Raw genomic sequence first — 22,000 nt, 5'->3', positions numbered from 1 at the left:
GGACCGAAGGTATTGTTGCTAAATTTGCTGATGACACAAAGATAGGTAGGAAAGTAACTTGTGAAGAGGACATAAGGGGGCTACAAAGGACTACAGATAGGTTAAGTGAGTGGGCAAAGACCTGGCAAATGGCATATAATATAGGAAAGTGTGAAATTGTCCACTTTGGCAGGAAGAATAAAAAAGAAGCATATTATCTAAATGGTGAGAGATTGCAGAGCTCAGAGATGCAGAGAGATCTGGGTGTCCTAGTGCATGAATCGCAAAAGGTTAGAATGCAGGTACAGCACGGAATTAGGAAAGCTAATAGGATGTTATCATTTATCGCGAGGGCAATTGAATACAAAAGTAGGGAGGTTACGCTTCAGCTATACAGGGCATTGGTGAGACCACATCTGGAGTACTGTGTACAGTACTGGTCTCCTTATTTAAGGAAGGATGTAAATGCGTTGGAGGCAGTATAGAGAAGGTTCACTAGACTAATACCTGGAATGGGCGGGCTATCTTATGGGGAAAGACTGGAAAGGCTAGGCATGTATCCGCTGGAATTTAGAAGAGTAAGAGGTGACTTGATTGAAACATATAAGATCCTGAGGGGTCTTGATAAGGTGGATGTGGAAAGGATGTTTCCCCTTGTGAGAGAATCTAGAACTAGGGGCCACTGTTAAAAAATAAGTGGTCGCCCATTTAAGACAGAGATGAGGAGAAATTTTTTCTCTCAGAGGGTCATGAGTCTTTGCAATTCTCTTTCTCAAAAGGCGATGGAAGCAGAGTCTTTGAATATTTTTAAGGCAGAGGTAGATAGATTCTTGATAAGCAAGAGGGTGGAAGGTTATCAGGGGTAGGTGGTAATGTGGAATAATCAGTTCAGTCATGAACTTATTGAATGGCGGAGCAGGCTCGAAAGGCCGAGTGGCCGACTCCTGCTCCTAATTCATATGTTCATATGTATGTTCGTATGAAAGTACTATCTTTGCAAATTGTATAGAGGCGTTAAACTGTTCTTCCATAGAAACGTAGAAAATAGGAGCAGGAGCAGGAGCAGGCCTTTCAGCCCTTCGAGCCTGCTCTGCCATTCAGTATGCTCATGGCTGATCATCCAACCCAATAACCTGTTCCCGCTTTCGCCCCCTATCATTTGATCCCTTTAAACCCAAGAGCTATATCTAACTCCTTCTTGAAAACATACAATGTATTGGCCTCAACAGATTTCTGTAGTAACGAATTCCACAGGTTCACCACTCTCTGGCTGAAGAAATTTCTCCTCATCTCAGTCCTGAATGGTTTACCCCGTATGCTTAGACTATGACTCCTGGCTCTGGACTCCCCCACCATCGGGAACATCCTTCCTGCATCTACCCTGTCAAGTCCTGTTAGAGTTTTATAGGTTTCTATGAGATCCCCCCTCGCTCTTCTGAACTCCAGCGAATATAATCCTAACCAACTCAATCTCACCTCATATGTCAGTCCCGTCATCCCAGGAATCAGTCTGGTAAACCTTCGCTGCAAATCCCTCTATAGCAAGATCATCCTTCCTCAGATAAGGAGACCAAAACTGCACACAATATTCCAGGTGTGGCCTCACCAAGGCCCTGCATAATTGCAGCCAGACATTCCTGCTCCTGTACTTGAATCCTCTCGTTATGAAGGCCAACATACCATTTGCCTTTTTTACCGCCTGTTGGACCTGCATGCTTACCTTCAGCGACTGGTGTACGAGAACACCCAGGTCTCATTGCATATTCCCCTCTCTCAGTTTATAGCTGTTCAGATAATAATCTGCCTTCCTGTTTTTGTTACCAAAGTGGATAACCTCATATTTATCCACATTATACTGCATGTGCCATGCATTTGCCCACTCACTCAACGTGTCCAAATCACCCTGAAGCCTCTCTGCATCCTCCTCACAACTCATCCTCCCACCCAGTTTTGTGTCATTTGCAAATTTGGAGATATTACATTTAGTTCCCTCATCTAAATCATTAATATATATTGTGAATAGCTGGGGTCCTAGCACCGATCCCTGCAGTACCCCACTAGTCACTGCCTGCCATTCGGAAAAAGACCCATTTATCCCTACTCTTTGTTTCCTGTCTGCCAACCAATTTTCTATCCATCTCAATACACTACCCCCAATCCCATGCGCTTTAATTTTACATGCTAATCTCTTATGTGAGACTTTGTCGAAAGCTTTCTGAAAGTCCAAATAAACCACATCCACTGGCACCCCCTCATCAACTCTACTAGTTACATCCTCGAAGAATTCTACTAGACTTGTCAAGCATGATTTCCCTTTCGTAAATCCATGCTGACTCTGTCTGATTCTACCACTGTTCTCCAAATGCTCTGCTATAAAATCTTTGATAATGGACTCTAGAATTTTCCCCACTACCGACGTCAGGCTGACTGGTCTATAATTCTCTACTTGCTCTCTACCTCTCTTTTTAAATGGTGAGGTTACATTAGCTACCCTCCAATCTGTAGGAACTGTTCCAGAGTCTATAGAATCTTGGAAGATGACCACCAATGCATCCACTATTTCTAGGGCCACTTCCTTAAGTACTCTGGGATGCAGACCATCAGGCCCTGGGGATTTATCGGCCTTCAATCCCATCAATTTCCCCAACACCATTTCTCTACTCATACTGATTTCCTTCAGTTCCTCTCTCTCAGTAAACCCTGGGTTCCCCGACATTTCTGTTATGATACTTGTGTCCTCCTTTGTGAAGACAGAGCCAAAGTTTGCATTTAGTTGGTCAGCCATTTCTTTGTTTCCCATAATAAATTCCCCTGTTTTTGACTGTAAGGGACCTACATTTGTCTTCACTAGTCTTTTTCTCTTCACATATCTATAGAAACTTTTACAGTCAATTTTTATGTTCCCCGCAATAATTGTCATAAACTTCTTGCATTACTCAGTGACCAAACATTGACTAAGTTAACAAGTGTGAATTCATCCATTACCAGGTCCACCAACATTGTCATTTTGAAGGTTGGCAAATTGAGATCAGCTATCACAGCAACAGAGAATGTTTCAAAATTGCCTCTGTTCTTTTCGCATTTTGGAGAAATCACTGAGTAAAACTTGCTTAAATAAAATCGTTCTTAAATTATTGCACGTTGATGAAATTATCTTCCGTACCGTTGAAAAGAAAATTAAATTTATCAGGCAAATTTAACTGTATCCAATTTGAAAATCATGTAAATACTTTCTATGCTTGTGAACACTTTTCTAGGTACTGACCAAGTTCAAAAGATTTCAAATCCACTTCCCATTGAAAATATGCCACAAATCAGAATATGTTCCGCTGAACAGTTTCTCTTCACATTTAACAGACAGGAACAGATGAATAAGCCACATTTTACTTATTATTTGAGTTACTGATTATTTGTGCTAACTGGGTCTGAACCAATTTCAGATGTCACCGTTTATTATTGTCAAAGACCAGATTTCAGCTATAGATCTTTTATCTAGACTGCATTGGTTAAATGTATGAGAATCAATACTGACCCTGAGATTATACTGTGGGTCAGTGCTATTGCATTCATCACCAGTATCCCAGAGGTACTGCTTTTAATATTTTCTGTAAGTACCATCTTCCTGCTTACATCAAGCACTTGAATGGATCAGATACAAGCCTAAAAATTGTTGTTCATACACTATTTAGTTATTAACTAAATTTTTAACATTTTTGGTAGGTTTAATAATTTTGATGTGTTCAACTGATAAGCTAAACTGTGGGTTATACATCCCACACCATGGGCCAGCCAATTCAAGGGAAATAGCATTCATCCCCCTAATCAGCTGTGAACTGCAATTAAGAGGATGGAGGGCCACCAGAAGTTCAGCAGCTTTTCATTGAAATCCTGCAGCCAGATATCACACTTACTCCTCGACAACCATTTCAAAGATATGGTGATTTAGATGACTAAAACAAAACACAAGCACCAAGGAACAGGAGTGTGTTAACTTAAGCTGCCATTATTTACACCCTGCACAATACAAGAAGTAATACAATGCACTTGGACTTAAACATCGAGCTGAGTATTTATTTGTCATTTGTTATCATAAGTCACAGCAAAATGTGATATTTTAAATAAGTAAACACAAAACTGCAGGACAAGGTTGATTTGGCATGGTTATTTGGCAGATGTGGCCTGCCACTTTAAGAAATGGTGTGTTCATAGAATGTTGCTGTGTACAAAGTGACTGATGTCGGGGTTAAAACATTTTACCTCTGAATTGTTTTCATATCTTATCAATAGTTTATAACATTAGAATGTTTTTTTCTCCATCAGATAGTATGACCAAGTGTATCCAGTGATAACCTGTACTATTTCCATACAAACATGCGAACATATGAATTTGGAGCAGGAGTAGGCCACTTGGTCCCTCGAGCCTGCTCCGCCATTCAACGAGATCATGGCTGATCTGATTGTAACCTCGACTCCACATTCCCGCCTACCCTCAATAACCTTTCATGTCCTTGCTTATCAAGAATCTATCTACCTCTGCCTGAGTCCAGCCCCAAGTTCTGCCCTATCTATTCAGATGCTGCTTCTTTATACTGCCCCAAGTCCAGAATCCTCAGGACTATTTAGTCAGTATAAATCAATCGGCCTACTTATATATGGATGGAACTGCAGACAGTGATCCCAAAACACTCATAATAATCCTGGGAATCATTAGTAGCTCTTTAACTAAAACCATTGTTTCACCAATGTTACTAGTACTGATCTACACACTGTTACTGGTAGGTGATGCAGAATAGCTTTAACATTGCTCAAACAATTGTTTTTGAATTGTGCAAGAATCCATATTAACTAGCTAGCAAATAAAGCTGCTCCCTCAAGCCTACTGATCTTTTGCAAGCATTTTCAAGGATAACTGAGAATACATCTGACAGGAGCATGGAAAATGATGGTTCCAAGGTACTCTATGCTATGATTTCACGATAAGGTTTATAACTGTTTTAGCCAAGTTACAAGTATTCTGTTGAACCATGCTTATGTTATTTAATACCCAGAGGGAATGCAAAAATCAGCCCTAACTGCCAAATGTCACAATGTGCTAAATTTAACAACGTAAATCTTACAGGTTCCTGATTGTTCAATGGGTCAATGCTTTGTGGTGTGGTACTGTACCATACAGGAAGGTTCCCTGTTCAATCCCTGGTCTCTGCTCAGTAGTCTATCTCTAAAAGGGTTGCTCCTCAACTTTTAGTTATATTTTAGTCCCATGTCCCTTATCTTCAGTCAGTTTGTACGCAGGGGTCTGAGCACATCAGAAGACTTTCTGGTAGGTCTGCTCTGGGGCTTGGCTAAAACTGTCATCTATAGGTCCAGGATGCAAAGGTTTGGCCATGAGGGGTGGATCTGACTGCTTTCCTCGCTTGTGCATGCCCAGGTGGCCTTGAGGAATGGTCATGCAATCTCTTCCCGCTGCCAACACAGCAGATGCCTGGAAGGCTTCCTGCTCCCTGGGTGATGGGTCCTCTCCAGTACTTGCATGAAGGCATCAGTGCAACATCGGAGATTCTTGCTGCCCGCTCTCTCCTTATTTCAGCCATTTGGTCAGCAAGTTGTTCCTGGGTCTCTGCAGCTTCCCTTTTAAGGGGTGCTGGTTGCCTTTAAGTGGTGTTATGGCTGCCCGATATTACACCATCCTGCCCCCGCCCCCACAAACCCCCATCAGATAGGAATGCAGCAAATGAATAGTGTGGGTGGCACTGGCTGCATGCCTGATGACTAACATTAGATGACAGCACAAATATTGTATGCTGTCTGCGTTGACATTAACTGGCATGAGCAGTTTGTGCCACACCCTTTTGCATGCCCATTTTCAAGTGTGGTCCAATTTCTAAATTATTAACTTTAGATGAAGAAAGGGAAGAAAAATAGACTTCATGTTTGCCGATATTCATCAGTTTACAATGAGCCAAAATGTTTAATTTCAGTTGTCTTATTTTCTTAACAAGTTCTGTAAGATGACACGTTAAACACTGCTTTGGTTGCCAGCTTTAAGCACAGGTCTGCACATATAAAAGCAATGCATCACTTTGATTAACATAGGGATCTTTTCAATTTGGGTTGTGCTGCATTGAACTACATTGGGAATTGGCACACTGATGAGTGCAAAACTCATAGGATATACTGAAATTAATCGGACATGATGTTAATGTGTTTGAAAGTTTAGGTGAAACGAGAAGCATGAACTAAAATATTTAGATCAGACAAGAGTCAATCGCTGGTTAGTGCAGAAAAGATCCAAGATAAAGCTGAGCCTAAGAAGCAAGTTAACGAAATAGAATGTGGTAATGAATGTTATCGTAAATTGAATAATGTGTATTTTAATCAGCGTTTATCATTAGTTGAAGTAGTTGAAGCAATGACATAAAATAATCTGCAGGAGACAATGAAACTGTTAGGAATGCAGTGGTATGTCATTAGGTGCTTGCAGACTTTGGTGAATTGATCTGTATCTTAATATACAGTATAAGCAATAATGAATTGATTCATATATTGATGTACAGTATTAAAAGTAAATAAATTCTGAATTGAATTGTATATTACTATACAGTATTATAAAGGATATAGAACCCTATTTTTATTACTATTTCCCCCATCTTTCTTACTAAGCTTGAAAGAAGTTATAGCTGTTTTAAAATACAAATATTCTTACATGAATTGAGTATTCACAATTAATATATGTAAGTATAAAACTAATAAAAATAACCTACAGGGTTCAGAATTAAACATAAGCCCCATAAAGATAATAGTGGTCATCAGTTCCACAAACAGTAATATTCCCAGACTGTTTTCATTAACCTATCACTTGGAACCATTTATGCAAGTTTAATATGTAAACAAAGCTCCTTCCTTTTACCTTCCATTAGGGAATAATAAACTTTCATTAGAACAAGCAAAAGTTACAAATGGCACACTTTATATGACTATATAAAACTCTAGTGGATGGTAATTATATTTTATAGACTAGGCGTTAGAATAGCTAGACTATTAGATCATGGTTAATCTCTATGGATTTTACTTGAGTCAAACACAGCTTATCTATATTTGTCTTGCTGTGGTTTATAAAGTGTTTAATGTAATTTATGCATGGTAAATTAATAGAAATTCTTCAGTATTACTGAATTTCCTGTTAAGTTCTTACCTAACTCATTAAGCTGCATGGGAGAACATAAAATAATAAAACTATTAACAGGACAACACCCAGTGATTCAGTATGCTGATGTAATAATGCAGTGTGCCATGGGGAGTAGATGCATTTCATGTTATGAAACTGCAGTTGATGGCAAACACATGGTTGTCTCTCCATCTACTGTGTTACAACCAGGTGAGAAGGGGTCTAGGGGTTCCCTCTCAGCCTTTGCCTGGTTTAACCGTAACAGGGTTTAATGTTAAAACACCGTGTCTTAGCTCCCCCTTAATGAATCCTCCAATTGTAAGGCAAAGAAATCAAACAGGTTTCCTTAGATTTAAAAAGAAAGGTAGAAGTTTATTCATCTTAAACTCTAATCCAGTTAACGACTACGAATATGCGACGCGACCACACTAGCATACATACGCGATAAACCCACACGCAGATAGAAACAAAAAAAGTAGAAGGAATAAAGGGGAAAAGTTTGAGGCAATATCAGGTAGTTACAGTCCTTTAAGTTCAATGTGGATTCTTTGGTTGCCAGTAAATCTTGGAGCCCAGTTCACTCTTCAACTTATTCCAATGTAGCAGTCTTTTCTCTCTTGAGGTTTACATGTCTTTCATAGGTCCGGTGGCTTGGGAGAAAGCGAGAGAGAGAGAGAGAGAGAGGCTTCCTTGTTCATGCTTCAGTTGCACACTGCCTTCTAACCTTTTCTGTGTGGTACAATTCAAAAAACCCCAGGTTGCCCAGCAGGTTAGTCATGTGACTAGCTCCTTATTTGGATTGTACTACCTTAACAGTCTCTGGAATGCAGTTCCTTACATCTTCAATGTCTGGTGTTCAAAACCCATTTGGGTTAAATGGAGCAGGGAATAATCCTTTGTCTCCACAAGCACTGTCTCTTAATATGCAAATGTTCTTCCAACCAGTGTCTGGTGATAAATTCAAATAAGTTATTTCTTCACTCCAGCAACAGTTTTAAAATCAATGTTCATATGACAAAATTAATATGCCTCATTTTTGGCAGGTGGGGGTCTGCATGACAACTGCATTCAGAAATATCAACTGTCTGACTTTATTCCGATGCCAGTGGAGACCTTTTTTGTGGCTTTTGGAAACTCCTGCCAGATTTGCCTGCTCTGCTTCTGACTGGCATCTGATGTGCAACAACAGAGAGAAATGTAAATAGGGCATGAATGAACAGGAGCTGGTTTTAGTGCTGCTCTTCCAAAACCCGCATAGTGGTATAAAACTGCTTTAATTCAGAGTCACTATTCACAATTCCCTCCCTGTTTTTATCTATTGTCATGTTGTTAGTATCACATTAAGCTAAGACTAGTGATTAGAGGAACATTTTTTCCATAGACTGGAACAATGTTGTAGCAAAGATAGATAAGACTGAACAATTAACTGCTTCAAAATGGAGCTCAGGAACAGGAATTGGAGGTGATTGGTATAGAAGTAGACTGAGATAACCAAATGTTCGACCGCACACAACAGTTTCTGAACTGCTGGGGACTGACTGGTTTGCAGGGATAGCGGGGAGCTGAGGAAGTCTGTGGACAGCAGTTGACTACAGTTGAAAGGTTGAATTATGCAATGACTATCCTGGAGCTTTGCCAGAAAAACTTTGGAAATCAGGCAGCAGTTATTCAAGACTTTCCTGTAGGAGGTTCAGTGGAGGTTAAGAGGTCAAGGTCTGTCTAATGAGTTGGCTGGATGGACAAAGCCCCTAGCCTCTTTCCATGATTTTATTTTATGTCAAAATTTCTCTTCTTTCGGTATTGAAGTGTTCACTTTAGAGGTGGTATGAATCCATAGGTACTAGGCATCTTTTGTACTTCAGCAACATGCTCATATTTGATCTAGGTATGCATCTATAAAATGAGTATTGGTAAACTTTTTGACCACAAAGTACATCATAACCAAGCCTGACCATAACCTCATCCCAAATCCAGACATGTACATTTTTCAGTGGGGTGCTCTGGATAATGGTCAGAAGAATGTGGCCTGTCTCCTCTTTCTAGCCTGTTATTGCTGAGGCCAATTTCTCATGCTCCTATTGATGTCTCAATTAAGTTCAGCCAATTGAGCACAGGTTAGGAATCAACCCTGCAAACTTTGATCTCTATGGCTCAGTCACTTTACCAACTGAGCCAATGGGGACTTGCTCTATTTCTTCTTATGCTTTAACTGATAGAAAATTCATCCTGAACCACTCTAATTCACTTCCTATGGGACAGTTCCACTTCTTGAAGCAAGCCGTTTACCATCTCTTAATTTGAAAGTAGTTTGTGGTGAAGGAAGCAAGAAAAGGGGGAGGGGAAAGGTAACTAAAACTATGCTATTCACTACTTCAGCGACCACTGGAGGACATATTTCATTAGTCTTGACTGAGGCATCTAAGATGGGAAACTTAGAACAAAATCAGCGTCTCATATTATTGAAGTGTGCTTCGTTGGGAGATATTTAGAATCTGGATTTTCCCTCCTCGCTGGAAAGAACAGAATGGATAGAAGGCGAAAACAATGAGAAAATACAGAAAATAATTACAAGAAGGACTGACATCATTAATACTACCATTTTGACACGAACATTTGGGTACTATTCATTTCCATTATTTATCCATAAGTAAATTCCTGACTTCACGCTCCCAGTGATGAGATTTGCCTGCTGGCACTGCATATCAGAAAAATTTGGACATGATCTTGGTATGATTTTCCAACAAAAATGATTTACAGAATTGTGCATAGTGCACTTGCAGCATTGGCAAGTGCTGCTGATGGGTGAGGCTCCCTGCCTGCAGCATGATCAGAGAATAATAGAATGGTTACAGCATAGGAGGAGGCCATTTGGCCTGTCGTGTCTGTGCCGGCTCTCTGCAAGAGTAACTCACCCAGTCCCACACTCCTGCCTTTTCCTTGTGGCCCTACATTTGTTTCTGCAAAATGATGTTAAAAAGTAGCCCTATAAATGCACAGTGGTAAATTCAGTTAAAGTTTTCAATTCAGCACAAAATGTGTGCATTGCACATTTAAAAAGATCATATTTTTTCAAATACTGATCCAGAATTGTTGTTGTAGTAATAGTCCCAAAGGACCATAGGTATCTTTCCCCATTAGACAGAGACAGTTGGTAATGTATGAGCTTGAGGGTTATGGGGCAAGGCTTCAATAAGCTATTAAAGCTGGTACAGGGATTGAATATGCACCTTTGGTATATTTCTGCATTATACGCTAGGAATCTAGTCAACTGAGCTAACTGACCCCCTAATGATCCAGAATATTATACAAAGAACACTCACATTGCTTAAAATGTAACTACTTTATTGGTCTCTTTGATGACTATCAAAAGTTAAAAAAAGTGACTGCAACAAGTTGTGTATTTCAAAACCATACAAAATGCCAAAAAGTACATATAGGCTACAAAGAATCTTAAATGTTGGGCAGCAGATACAAATGCTAACTGGAAAAATTCTTTAAAAGGTCAATGTGACAGCCACGGGGTGAGGGTGGTCCCCACTGTTCAACCTCCAACTGGCAGCAGCAAGCGTTTTTGTTACTAGGGCTTTAACCCCTTTGTGATTTATTTGTCAACTAAACAGACAGCGACAGGTTTTATTGTAGGTTTAAAACAGATTATTAACTATTTATTGAGCAAATATTCACTCCCGAAATGGCCGCAACCACACCTGCACACACATTCACTCACATGCAAACACACAAGAGATAGATAGAGAGGAAAAGAGGTAAGGGGCTTGAAGTGAGGTAGATTTTTGGGGTTCACAGTAACCTGTTGAATCTTTCCAGAGGTTAATTTCCTCTTTAAAGTTGCAGGCCTGGGGTTGTTTTTAGATTTCTCTGTTGGTTGAAATTTCAACCTAGAGACAGGGGATCACTTTCAGTTCTCTGCTGCACCAGTTGAAGTGTAGAACTCACAGCAAGGCACCTTCTTTTTGGCTTTTGCTGGATTTTCTCCTAGCTCTCAGCTGGATGGGCTTTGATGTTGTTTTGTCCTGATTCTTTCTCTCTTTCTCTTGCTCTCTCTCTCCAGCGAACTACTTTTAAGGTCAAAATGGTCTCACATCTTGCCTCTGTTGGGAGACGTCAATCTTCCTCCCTATGTTTCAGAAGAACCCATTCAATTCAAAAATATCTCTTGATGGGTTCCGGATGGGTGTAACTGACATGTCTTAGCTTAGAATCTACCTTTGTACTTGACAGACAGTAAGAAAGTTCGAATTTACAGTTTTGACCTATGGTGGCCATTTTTTCCAGCACATTGTCCATTTTTTTGAAAAAGGCCATTTTTACAACTCTTCAGTTTGAGTTCTTGTATTTTCAATCGCTGCACTTCATGTGAGCATAGCATCAGATAGTAACACTTTACACATCATCATTATTCAGTTCACAGCCTTAACAAATAAGCAATACTTGAAAGATATCAAAACCTTTTTACTCAGTTAAATTAAAGCTCTGAAGCACTGATTTTCTTTTTCTCTTTTTATGAGTTAATAAGGGTCATGCTCCTACCTGCCTCATTTCCTTGTAATTGTGGTATTTGAAATCAAGATCATCTGTTGTGGTGACTTCATTTCGCCTATGGTAGTAATTGTTGGGATCTAAATGGAAGTTAAACATAGAATTTAGGCTCCAGCTCATTAAGGTGAATAAGAATAATAAGACTTACAAAAGTGTAAAACAGGCAGAATGAGGCAGATCCTACGTGACTGTGACAAAGGTAAACTTTCCCTCCTTGTCCTTCTTGACCTGTCTGCAGCCTTTGACACAGCAGACCACACCATCCTTCTCCAATGCCTCTCCACTGTGGTCCAGCTGGATGGGACTGCACTTGCCTGCTTCAATTCCTATCTATCTATTCATAGCCGAGTATCACTTACAACGGCATCTCTTATTGCTTCCGCACCGTTTCCTCTGGTCTCCCCCAAGGATCTACCCTTGGCCCCCTCCTATTTCTTGTCTAATGCTGCCCCTCAGTAACATCATCCAAAAACACAGCATTAGTTTTCACATTAACGGTGATGACACCCAGGCCTACCTCACCACGAATTCTCTAGACGACTCCACTGTTGCTAAATTATCAGACTGCTGATCTGTCATCCAGTACTGGATGAGCAGAAATTTCCTTCAATTGAATATTGGGAAGACTGAAGCCATTGTCCCTGCTCCAAACTCCATTTCTTAGCTACCAAGTCCATCCCTCTCCCTGGCAACAGTCTGAGATTAAGCCAGTCTTTTCGCAAACTTGTGGTCACATTTGACCCTGAGATGAGCTTCTGATCTTATATTCATGCCATCACTAAGACTGTTTTTCCACCTCTGTAATATCGGCCAACTTCGCCCCTGTCTCAGCTCATCTGCTGATGAAACCCTCATTCATGCCTTCATCAACTCTAGACTTGACTTTTCCGAAGCACTCCTGGCTGGTCTCCCACATTCTACTCTTCGTAAACTTGAGGTCATCCAAAACTCTGCTGCCCATGTCTTAACTCGCACCAAGTACCGTTCCCTTATCATCCCTGTGCTTGCTGACCTACGTTGGCTCCCAGTCAAGCAACAACTTGATTTTAAAATTCTCATCCTTGTTTTCAAATCCCTCCATGGCCTCACCCCTCCCTATCTCTGTAATCTCCTCCAGCCCCACAATCAGCGTTCCTCTAATTCTGGCCTCTTGTACATCCCGGATTTTAATTGCTCCACCATTGGTAGCTGCACCTTCAGTGGCCTAGGCCCCAAAGCTCTGGAATACCCTCCCGACACCTCTCTGCCTCTCTACCTTGCTTTTCTTCTTTAAGACACTCCTTAAAATCTATCTTTTTGACCAAGCTTTTGGTCATCTGATCAAATATCTCCTTTCGTGGCTCAGTGTCATTGGCAAACAGGATTAAGGAAAATCCCAAGGCTTTTTATACATATATAAAGAGCAAGAGGGTAACCAGGGAAAGGGTTGGCCCACTCAAGGACAGAGATGGGAATCTATGCGTGGAGCCAGAGGGAATGGGTGAGGTGCTAAATGAGTACTTTGCATCAGTATTCACCGAGGAGTTTAGGGCGGCACAGTGGCGCAGTGGTTAGCACCGCAGCCTCACAGCTCCAGCGACCCGGGTTCAATTCTGGGTACTGCCTGTGTGGAGTTTGCAAGTTCTCCCTGTGTCTGCGTGGGTTTCCTCCGGGTGCTCCGGTTTCCTCCCACATGCCAAAAGACTTGCAGGTTGATAGGTTAATTGGCCATTATAAATTGCCCCTAGTATAGGTAGGTGGTAGGGAAATATAGGGACAGGTGGGGATGTGGTAGGAATATGGAATTAGTGTAGGATTAGTATAAATGGGTGGTTGATGGTCGGCACAGACTCGGTGGGCCGAAGGGCCTGTTTCAGTGCTGTATCTCTAAACTAAACTAAACTAGAAGGACTTGGTGGATGATGAGCCTAGGGAAGGGAGTGCATATAGTCTCAGTCATCTCATTATCAAAAAGGAGAAGGTGTTGGGTGTCTTGCAAAGCATTAAGGTAGATAAGTCCCCAGGGCCTGATGGGATCTACCCTAGAATACTGAGGGAGGCAAGGGAAGAAATTGCTGGGGCCTTGACAGAAATCTTTTCATCCTCATTGGCTATAGGTGAGGTCCCAGAGGACTGGAGAATAGCCAATGTTGTTCCTTTGTTTAAGAAGGGTGGTAAAGATAATCCAGGAAATTATAGGCCGGTGAGCCTTACCTCAGTGGTAGGGAAACTATTAGAGAGGATTCTTCGGGACAGGATTTACTCCCATTTGGAAACAAACGAACTTATTAGCGAGAGACAGCATGGTTTTGTGAAGGGGAGGTCGTGTCTTACTAATTTGATTGAGTTTTTTGAGGAAGTGACGAAGATGATGGATGAGGGAAGGGCAGTGGATGTTGTCTATATGGACTTTAGTAAAGCCTTTGACAAGGTCCCACATGGCAGACTGGTACAAAAGGTGAAGTCACACAGGATCAGAGGTGAGCTGGCAAGATGGATACAGAACTGGCTCAGTCACAGAAGATAGAGGGTAACAGTGGATGGGTGTTTTTCTGAATGGAGGGATGTGACTAGTGGTGTTCCGCAGGGATCAGTGCTGGGACCTTTGCTGTTTGTAGTATATATAAATGATTTGGAGGAAAATGTAGCTGGTTTGATTAGTAAGTTTGCGGACGACACAAAGGTTGGTGGAGTTGCGGATAATGATGAGGATTGTCAGAAGATACAGCAGGATATAGATCGGTTGGAGAATTGGGCGGAGAAATGGCAGATGGAGTTTAATCCGGACAAATGTGAGGTAATGCATTTTGGAAGGTCTAATGCAGGTGGGAGGTATACAGTAAATGGCAGAACCCTTAGGAGTATTGACAGACAGAGAGATCTGGGCGTACAGGTCCACAGGTCACTGAAAGTGGCAACGCAGGTGGATAAGGTAGTCAAGAAGGCATACGGCATGCTTGCCTTCATCGGTCGGGGCATAGAGTATAAAAATTGGCAAGTCATGTTGCAGCTGTACAGAACCTTAGTTAGGCCACACTTAAAATATTGCGTGCAATTCTGGTCGCCACACTACCAGAAGGACGTGGAGGCTTTGGAGAGGGTACAGAGGAGGTTTACCAGGATGTTGCCTGGTCTGGAGGGCATTAGCAATGAGGAGAGGTTGGAAAAACTCAGATTGTTTTCACTGGAATGACGGAGGTGGAGGGGTGACATGATAGAGGTTTACAAAGTTATGAGCGGTATGGACAGAGTGGATAGTAAGAAGCTTTTTCCCAGGGTGGAAGAGTCAGTTACTAGGGGACATAGGTTTAAGGTGCAAGGGGCAAAGTTTAGAGGGGATGTGCGAGGCAAGTTTTTTACACAGAGGGTGGTGAGTGCCTGGAACTTGCTGCCAGGGGAGGTGGTGGAAGCAGATACGATAGCGATGTTTAAGAGACATCTTGACAAATACATGAATAGGAAGGGAATAGAGGGATATGGGCCCCGGAAGTGCAGAAGGTGTTACTTTCGGCAGGCATCAAGATCGGCGCAGGCTTGGAGGGCCGAATGGCCTGTTCCTGTGCTGTACTGTTCTTTGTTCTTTGTTCTTTGTTCCATAATACTCCTGTAAAGCACCTTGGGGCATTTTATTAAATTAAAAGTGCTATATATAATTTGCTGTTGTTTTGAGGAATTAGGTTGGGCTATTTTTCAGGCTTCCTTGGCAACTACCTAAAACAGGTGTTACGGCTTTACATATGTAAATAATGGGCCTAATGCCTGTTTTAAGACCTCTGACAGAAATTAGAATCCAATGAGCAGGGAATGCTTTGGGCCTGTCTTGCTCAGATTCTGCAGCTGGTGAGGTACTAAAGGTAACTTTTTTCAAAAAAACATTTTTAAAGAATGTTCCTGTGGAGCAAGAAGGATGTGCTTCCCCCACACTCCAGAGTGCTCATATTCACCGCAGCCCTCTGCTTCCCCCTCACCCCACAACCAGCCTGCTGCCATCTCCAAACCTCCCTTCCAGGTCTTACCTTCAGGACATCATCAGTCTAGTATGGGTCCAATATTCTTAGTAAAATTTGTGAGCTGCCTATGGAGGCACTGTAGGCACTGAGAGCATGTGCAAAAGATGTTAATGAAGCCCAATTTCATTCTGGCCTTAGGCCTAGTGCAATAATTGGGGCTAAAATGAGCTCATGTGAATTTCTACTTTAAACATTCATTCTAGCAAGGTTGGAGAAATTAGATTAAAAAGGAGGAAGAGAGAATCAACAGATACATTAATCAGAGAAAAGTATAAATGTGCTTTAACGGTGTTAAAACTGCTAAATAAAAAACAGAAAACATTATGTGAGATAATAAAAATATACAGTAAGTATAAAAGAATGCGTAAATAGTGAAGGGCAAGACACACAAGAAGTCAGAATACAATTAAATCTGGTAAGGGGGACTAAAAATTTGATAAGAGGCACAGGGATCACAATGCAATCAGGATGACAAGACAGACACGAGGGCACATGGGCAATTAGTTGAGTATTATATGATGTATTGGATATGTTGTTGAATAAAGTCGGTATGGAATGGTTGTTTTTTTGCTGTCTTTTATTTCAGGAATGTGGCCTAGAGGACGATGTGATGACAGAGGAATGGTAAGATAGGGAAATGTTGAGTAATGGGAACCTGGGGATTCATTCAGGAAAACAGGAGACTGATTGAACACGCTCAGACAGCCCGTCCAGACTGCAGTTGTGCCGACTGTTTCTCAGACCATCACAAATCGGGACACTCACTCGGGTGAGTACTAGAGGTCTCCCCACAAGCTGCCCAGGCAGCGGAACCATTGCTGCAGTACACTGATGGTCTGTGCTATGACATGCCTCATGGCAGCATGGCTCTCATTACATCAGCACTGGCCATGTGTGGTGGGGTTCTGGAGGGGAGTCAGCACAGCAGGTAACCCTTGTTGCTGAGCAGCCAACTCTGGTTAAATCTGGTGGCTGGAACTGAGGACTGGGACAGGATTAAAGCATCATGACTGCTGCCAGGGTCGTGGGCATTCATTAATATGATGTCCTGAGCATGGTCGCACACCAAGTGCACTTTGGGTGAGTGATATTCTTGCAGTCTCAGTACATCTCCTCAGTGACATGCGGTGCATGCAAGGCCATGTGTATGCAGCAGATGGCATCTTGCACCAAGGAGAAGCCCTCTATGCTGGAAAAGTGCGTGCTCCTCCTGCTTCACTGTTTAGACAAAAGACAATGAAGAACCTTCTTCTGGCTTACAGAGCCTCTGTGACATCTCTGATGCAGCGATGGATGGCTAATTGAGATATGTTGGCAATGTCACCTGTTCCAGCCCAGAAGGATCCACTGGCATAAAAATTCAGGGCCGTGGTGATCTTGACGGACACTGGCAGTGCCATCCTCACCCTGCTCTGATGCTACAGATCTGGCTACAAGAGGTAGTACAGTTCTGGGATCACCTCCTCAGTGAAATACAGCCACCAAACACACTGCTCCTGGATGAGGTGCCAGGAGAAGTGCTCCATGAAGACCCTAGGTGGATAAGGCCTCCTGCTGAGAGCCCTCATCCTCCTCCCTCTGCAAGCAGCTTGTCTTCTCTGCTGCTTCTGCTCCATCTCTCTCTGATGCTGCAGCCCAAGGGGAACTACAACTATAGCCCCCATGACTGGGAGCAAGTGGAGAACCCAAAGACCTTTCAGAAGCACATGACTCCTTCCAAACGGCCAGCACCACTCCCCTCTGACTTAAACAACTTCTCACAACTCCTCCAACACAGTACTCCCACTAACTCTGCAACACCAAACAGATAGTCAAAAGCATCTCACCTGCAAGTTGGATGGTGATGCCTTTAAGTAATGGTGGTGGGGGAGTCCCTCATGCAGCTGACCACTTGTTCAACTGTGCGTGTTTTAAGAGTGGGCATTAGCAGGAGGTACAAAATAGCAGGTCGGGTATCAAAGCAGTGTTAGACTGATATCAAGATCTGCCCACTCTGCATAATTCCAGCGCACGCAAGGGACACCCACCCCAACACCTTCCACAACATGACAATCGGTGCAGCCACACAGAAGTGATTGGGAGTGGCCTCCTGCCATGTTTTACCACAACCAACTTCCATAGCACTGAAATGTGTGGCAATATGGATATGAATTTTGTGGCCATTATCTCCACTCTATCCCTGTTGCATTTTGTTCTCTCAGCTCTAACTGTGGTATCATTAAACATGTTGACAATGGGTGTTTTGCTGCTGTACGGCAGAAGGACTTCTATCCAGCTGAGGCTGCATGCCAATTCTCTGATGACTCCTCCTATCTCCCTCTGGACCCCACTACTGAACACTATGGCATCACCACTGCGCTGAGTTCCTCTGCAAGACACATAAACAGAGCTATTCTGATGAAGGGTCACGACCTGAAACTTTAACTCTGCTTCTCTCTCCACAGATGCTGCCAGACCTGCTGAGTATCTCCAGAATGTCTTGTTTTTATCACATAAACAGAGCTGTCTCAGCAGACCAATTATTTCAGGCTTTTCCTGACGTACAAAACTAATTTCTGTTGGTTGTCTCCCCCTTCCCTCCCCCACTTACTCTCTGTATTTTTTTAACCTAAATAAATGTCTGTTTATCTTTTGCCCTTCAGTTAGATGAAAGATGTACACCTGAAATATAAGAACACTTCTTTTGTTCTTACAGATGCTGATTGACCTGTAGTGTGCTTCCAGTATTTTCTGTTTTCATTTTAGCTTTTCAGCAGTTAGAGCTCTTCCCAGTTCATGTGGACACTGGGAACACCCAGCTCTACCTTTTGACACCTGCACTGTGTCTGTGTTGTCAGACTGCTTGGCTGACATGCAATCTTGAATGAGCCATCATTTCTTCCAGTTAAACATTGGGATGACTGAAGCCATTGCCCTTGTCCCCCACCACAAACTCTGTATTGTTGCCACCAATTCCATTCTCCTCCCTGGCTCGAGGTGACAAAAAGCTTGGTCAAAAAACTATGTTTCAGAGAGCATCTTAAAGGAGGAAAGAAAAGTGGTGCAGCATGGAGTTGAGGGATGGAATTGCAGAGCTTCAGGCCTAATTGGCTGAACAATGGTGGCCATCAATGGTAGGACAAAGGGATATGGAAAAGAGCAGAGCAGAGAACAAAAGGAAGTCAAAATTCGAGGAGAGTTATCGAGCTGAAGGATGTACAGAATTGGGCAAGGCCATGATGAGATTTGAACAGGAGGAATGAGAGTCTTAAAACAGAGGTGTTGGTAGCCATGAGTCAAAGTAGATCAGTAAGCATCGAGGTATTGAGTGAGCGGGACAGTACAGGTTAAGATACAGACAGCACCATTCTGGATGAGCTCAGGTTTATGCAGGGTAGTGGATGGGAGGCCAGCTGGAAGAGCATTGGAATAGTTGAACCTGGAGGTGAGAAAAGCATGGATGAACATTTCAACAGAGGATTGGCTGAGGCAGTGGGACAGATGGGTGATATTATGGACTTGGGGATTAACGACCTTTGAGGTGGAGAGGATATGCGGTTGGAAGCTCAGCCCAGGGCCAAAAATGGAAGTTGAGGTTGTTATATGAGACAGTGGTTGCGGAGGCAATTAAATTGAATGCAAAGGAACATAGTTTCTGACAGGAGCTAAAGACAATGTCTTTAGCCTTCCCAATGCCAGGCAATGACCATCTCCAACAAGAGAGAATCTAACCATCTCCCCTTGGCATTCAACGGCATTACAATTGCTGAATCCCCCACTATCAACATCCTGGGGGTTACCGTTGACCCGAAACTGAACTGGAGTAGCCATATAAATACCATGGCTACAAGAGCAGGTCAGAGGTTAGGAATCCTGCGATGAGTAACTCATCTGCTGACTCCCCAAAGCCTGTCCACCATCTACAAGGCACAAGTCAGGAGTGTGATGGGATACTCTCCACTTGCCTGGATGGGTGCAGCTCCAACAACACTCAAGAAGCTCGACACCATCCAGGACAAAAACAACCACTTGATTGGCACCCCGTTCACACACACTCATTCGCTCCACAACCAATACACAGTGGCCGCAGTGTGTGCCATCTACAAGATGCACTGCAGCAACGCACCAAGGCTACTCAGGCAGCACCTTCCAAACCCACAACCTCTACTACCTAGAAGGACAAGGGCAGCAGATGCATGGGAACACCACCACCTGCAAGTTCCCTCCAAGCCACACACCATCCTGACTTGGAACTATATCGCCGTTACTTTACTGTTGCTGGGTCAAAATCCTGGAACTCCCTTCCTAACGGCACTGTGGGTGTACCTACCCCATGTGGACTGCAGCGGTTCAAGAAGGCAGCTCACCACCACCTTCCGAAGGGCAATTAGGGATGGGCAATAAATGCTGGCCTGGCCAGCAATGCCCACATCCCATGAAATGAATTTTAAAAATGCTTAACTGGAGAAAGTGGAGAAAGAAAACAAAAATAAGCAGAGGCCTCTATAATAATAATTAATCATAAGACACAGAAAAGCTGGTACTTACCATTTTCTACTTCATTATTAGATCATACACATCTAATTTTTAAGTAGCATAACTTTACTGCTATTTTAGTTTCTTTTGTGAAGTACTTTGAAGGAGCAGACAATATAATTTATCTTCACTCTACAGGTCATTAGTTCTATTGAGAGATATGAACAGTGATTTTGCCCACACATCTCTGCTCTGTAGGAGTTATAAGTAATTTTAGTTATAAGCATTCAAATTGTGGCAACACATTGATCTGCACAGAGCCAAATTAGTGCTGGACAAGCTGGTAGAGAGTGGGAATCCTCAAGAAAGCTTGGCTCTACTCATTGCTGTTACAAACAGTGGGCTGGATTTTAAGGAACCCTCGTCAGGATCCGTTCTGCCGGGGGCGGGGGGTTGGTGTGGTAGGGGGGTCCTGCAGATGGCCCCGGATGAGGCCCGCCACGGACCTCGATGCTGGCACAGCCCGGCCTAATCCTCCCGCAGGCAGCGGGGCACCATGGCGGCCCCCCCCTCCCCACTGCTGCCCGGCAATGGGAGCACAATCACCATATGCAAATAAAGTAAATTAATAGATTTGCATGTACTTACCATTAATCTTGATGTCCCGGTGCAATCATCACCCCGGCGGACGGCATTCCCGCGCCTACGGATCCCCATCCGGGGAAACAAGGCACAACACTGGTGGGGAGGGTGAGGAGATAAGTTTCTCAGTGTTGTTCGGGGGTGGGAGGCAGTGACGGGGTCAAATTAATATCATGGGTGCAGGGGATGGTGCGAAGGGTTGAAGTTTATAGTTTGTGGGGGGGGGGGCGAAGGTCAGATGGTAAAGTGTTTTGTGGGGGGAAGGGCAAATAATTGCTATTGGGGGGTGGGAGAGAGACAAAAGAGACGTAAGTTATTTATTTTCATTTAATCGTTCTTTAAATATTTAAATATGCCGGTAGGGCTAAGAGGCAACTGTCACCATTGCCAGCGATGGACAGCCCGGCCCCTCCACGTGATCGGGGGTACGGCCCGCACCGGCTATTTAAAGGAAATCGGTGGTGGGTTTATAAAATTCAGCCAGGTGTCTTTCTACAAAGCCCATGACTGCAAAGTAGTTCAATACAATAGCCCTGCTGTGTCAGAATTACAACATGTGCAACCTCCCACAAAACCCATCTCTTGTACAGTACTCTATACAGTCTAAAACTACTTTTATGCTGCCACTTGTTTGGGTTGGATTTCAGGAGAATGGAATCTGTGAGCTCACTCTTGAGTTGGTGTTTAGATGACTAAATCTGACACTCTTATTCCAGTGGCAGAATCCCGAAACCATGAGAAATAGCGTCTATAATTCTGCCATTGGAAAAGAACATTTTTCTTGCATTTTCCTGCAGTTAGCCTTAGAAAATCCAGTAGGTTTGCTTTGGTGTTGTCAATGACTGTGAGATCTGTACGTTGGTAGCCTATGGCCCAGCACCACACTAAATTCAAGACAAAAGTGTCTTATATCGGAACACAAAGCTGCAACTCAGCATTCAGAAAAATCTGAAAAGTCTGTGTAGAATGCCAGCAGCAAAGCTTTACACTCTGCTCCGGGACTCGCTCCCAGGTAGTTACTTCATATGAATCTCTATCCTTTATACCCAGTAGCTTCTATAGAGAGATAACCAGAGTTTACTGCATTATACTTACTGTCTGTGTAATATATCTCTCTCTATCTCTATACACATACATAATTTAATGGAGAGACTAGAGAAGCTGGGATTGTTCTCCTCAGAGCAGAGAAAGTTAAGAAGAGATTTATTAGGTG

The 22,000-nt window shown here is 42.8% G+C and overlaps 1 protein-coding gene across 1 annotated transcript in view; it reads right to left on the bottom strand.

The window, feature by feature from the left end:
* Positions 1-22,000, bottom strand: part of cpxm2 (carboxypeptidase X (M14 family), member 2) — a 226,790-nt gene that overhangs the window by 89,187 nt on the left and 115,603 nt on the right. The window contains exon 7 of the mRNA XM_068052810.1: positions 11,693-11,781. Within this exon, the coding sequence (XP_067908911.1) occupies positions 11,693-11,781 (89 nt within the window). The remainder of the gene's footprint in view (positions 1-11,692; positions 11,782-22,000) is intronic.

This window comes from Heterodontus francisci, chromosome 20 (assembly GCF_036365525.1).
Source record: "Heterodontus francisci isolate sHetFra1 chromosome 20, sHetFra1.hap1, whole genome shotgun sequence".
NCBI lineage: Eukaryota > Metazoa > Chordata > Chondrichthyes > Heterodontiformes > Heterodontidae > Heterodontus > Heterodontus francisci.
The sequence above is the reverse complement of the archived record's forward strand: the minus strand, read 5'-3'. Positions and strand labels throughout refer to the sequence as shown.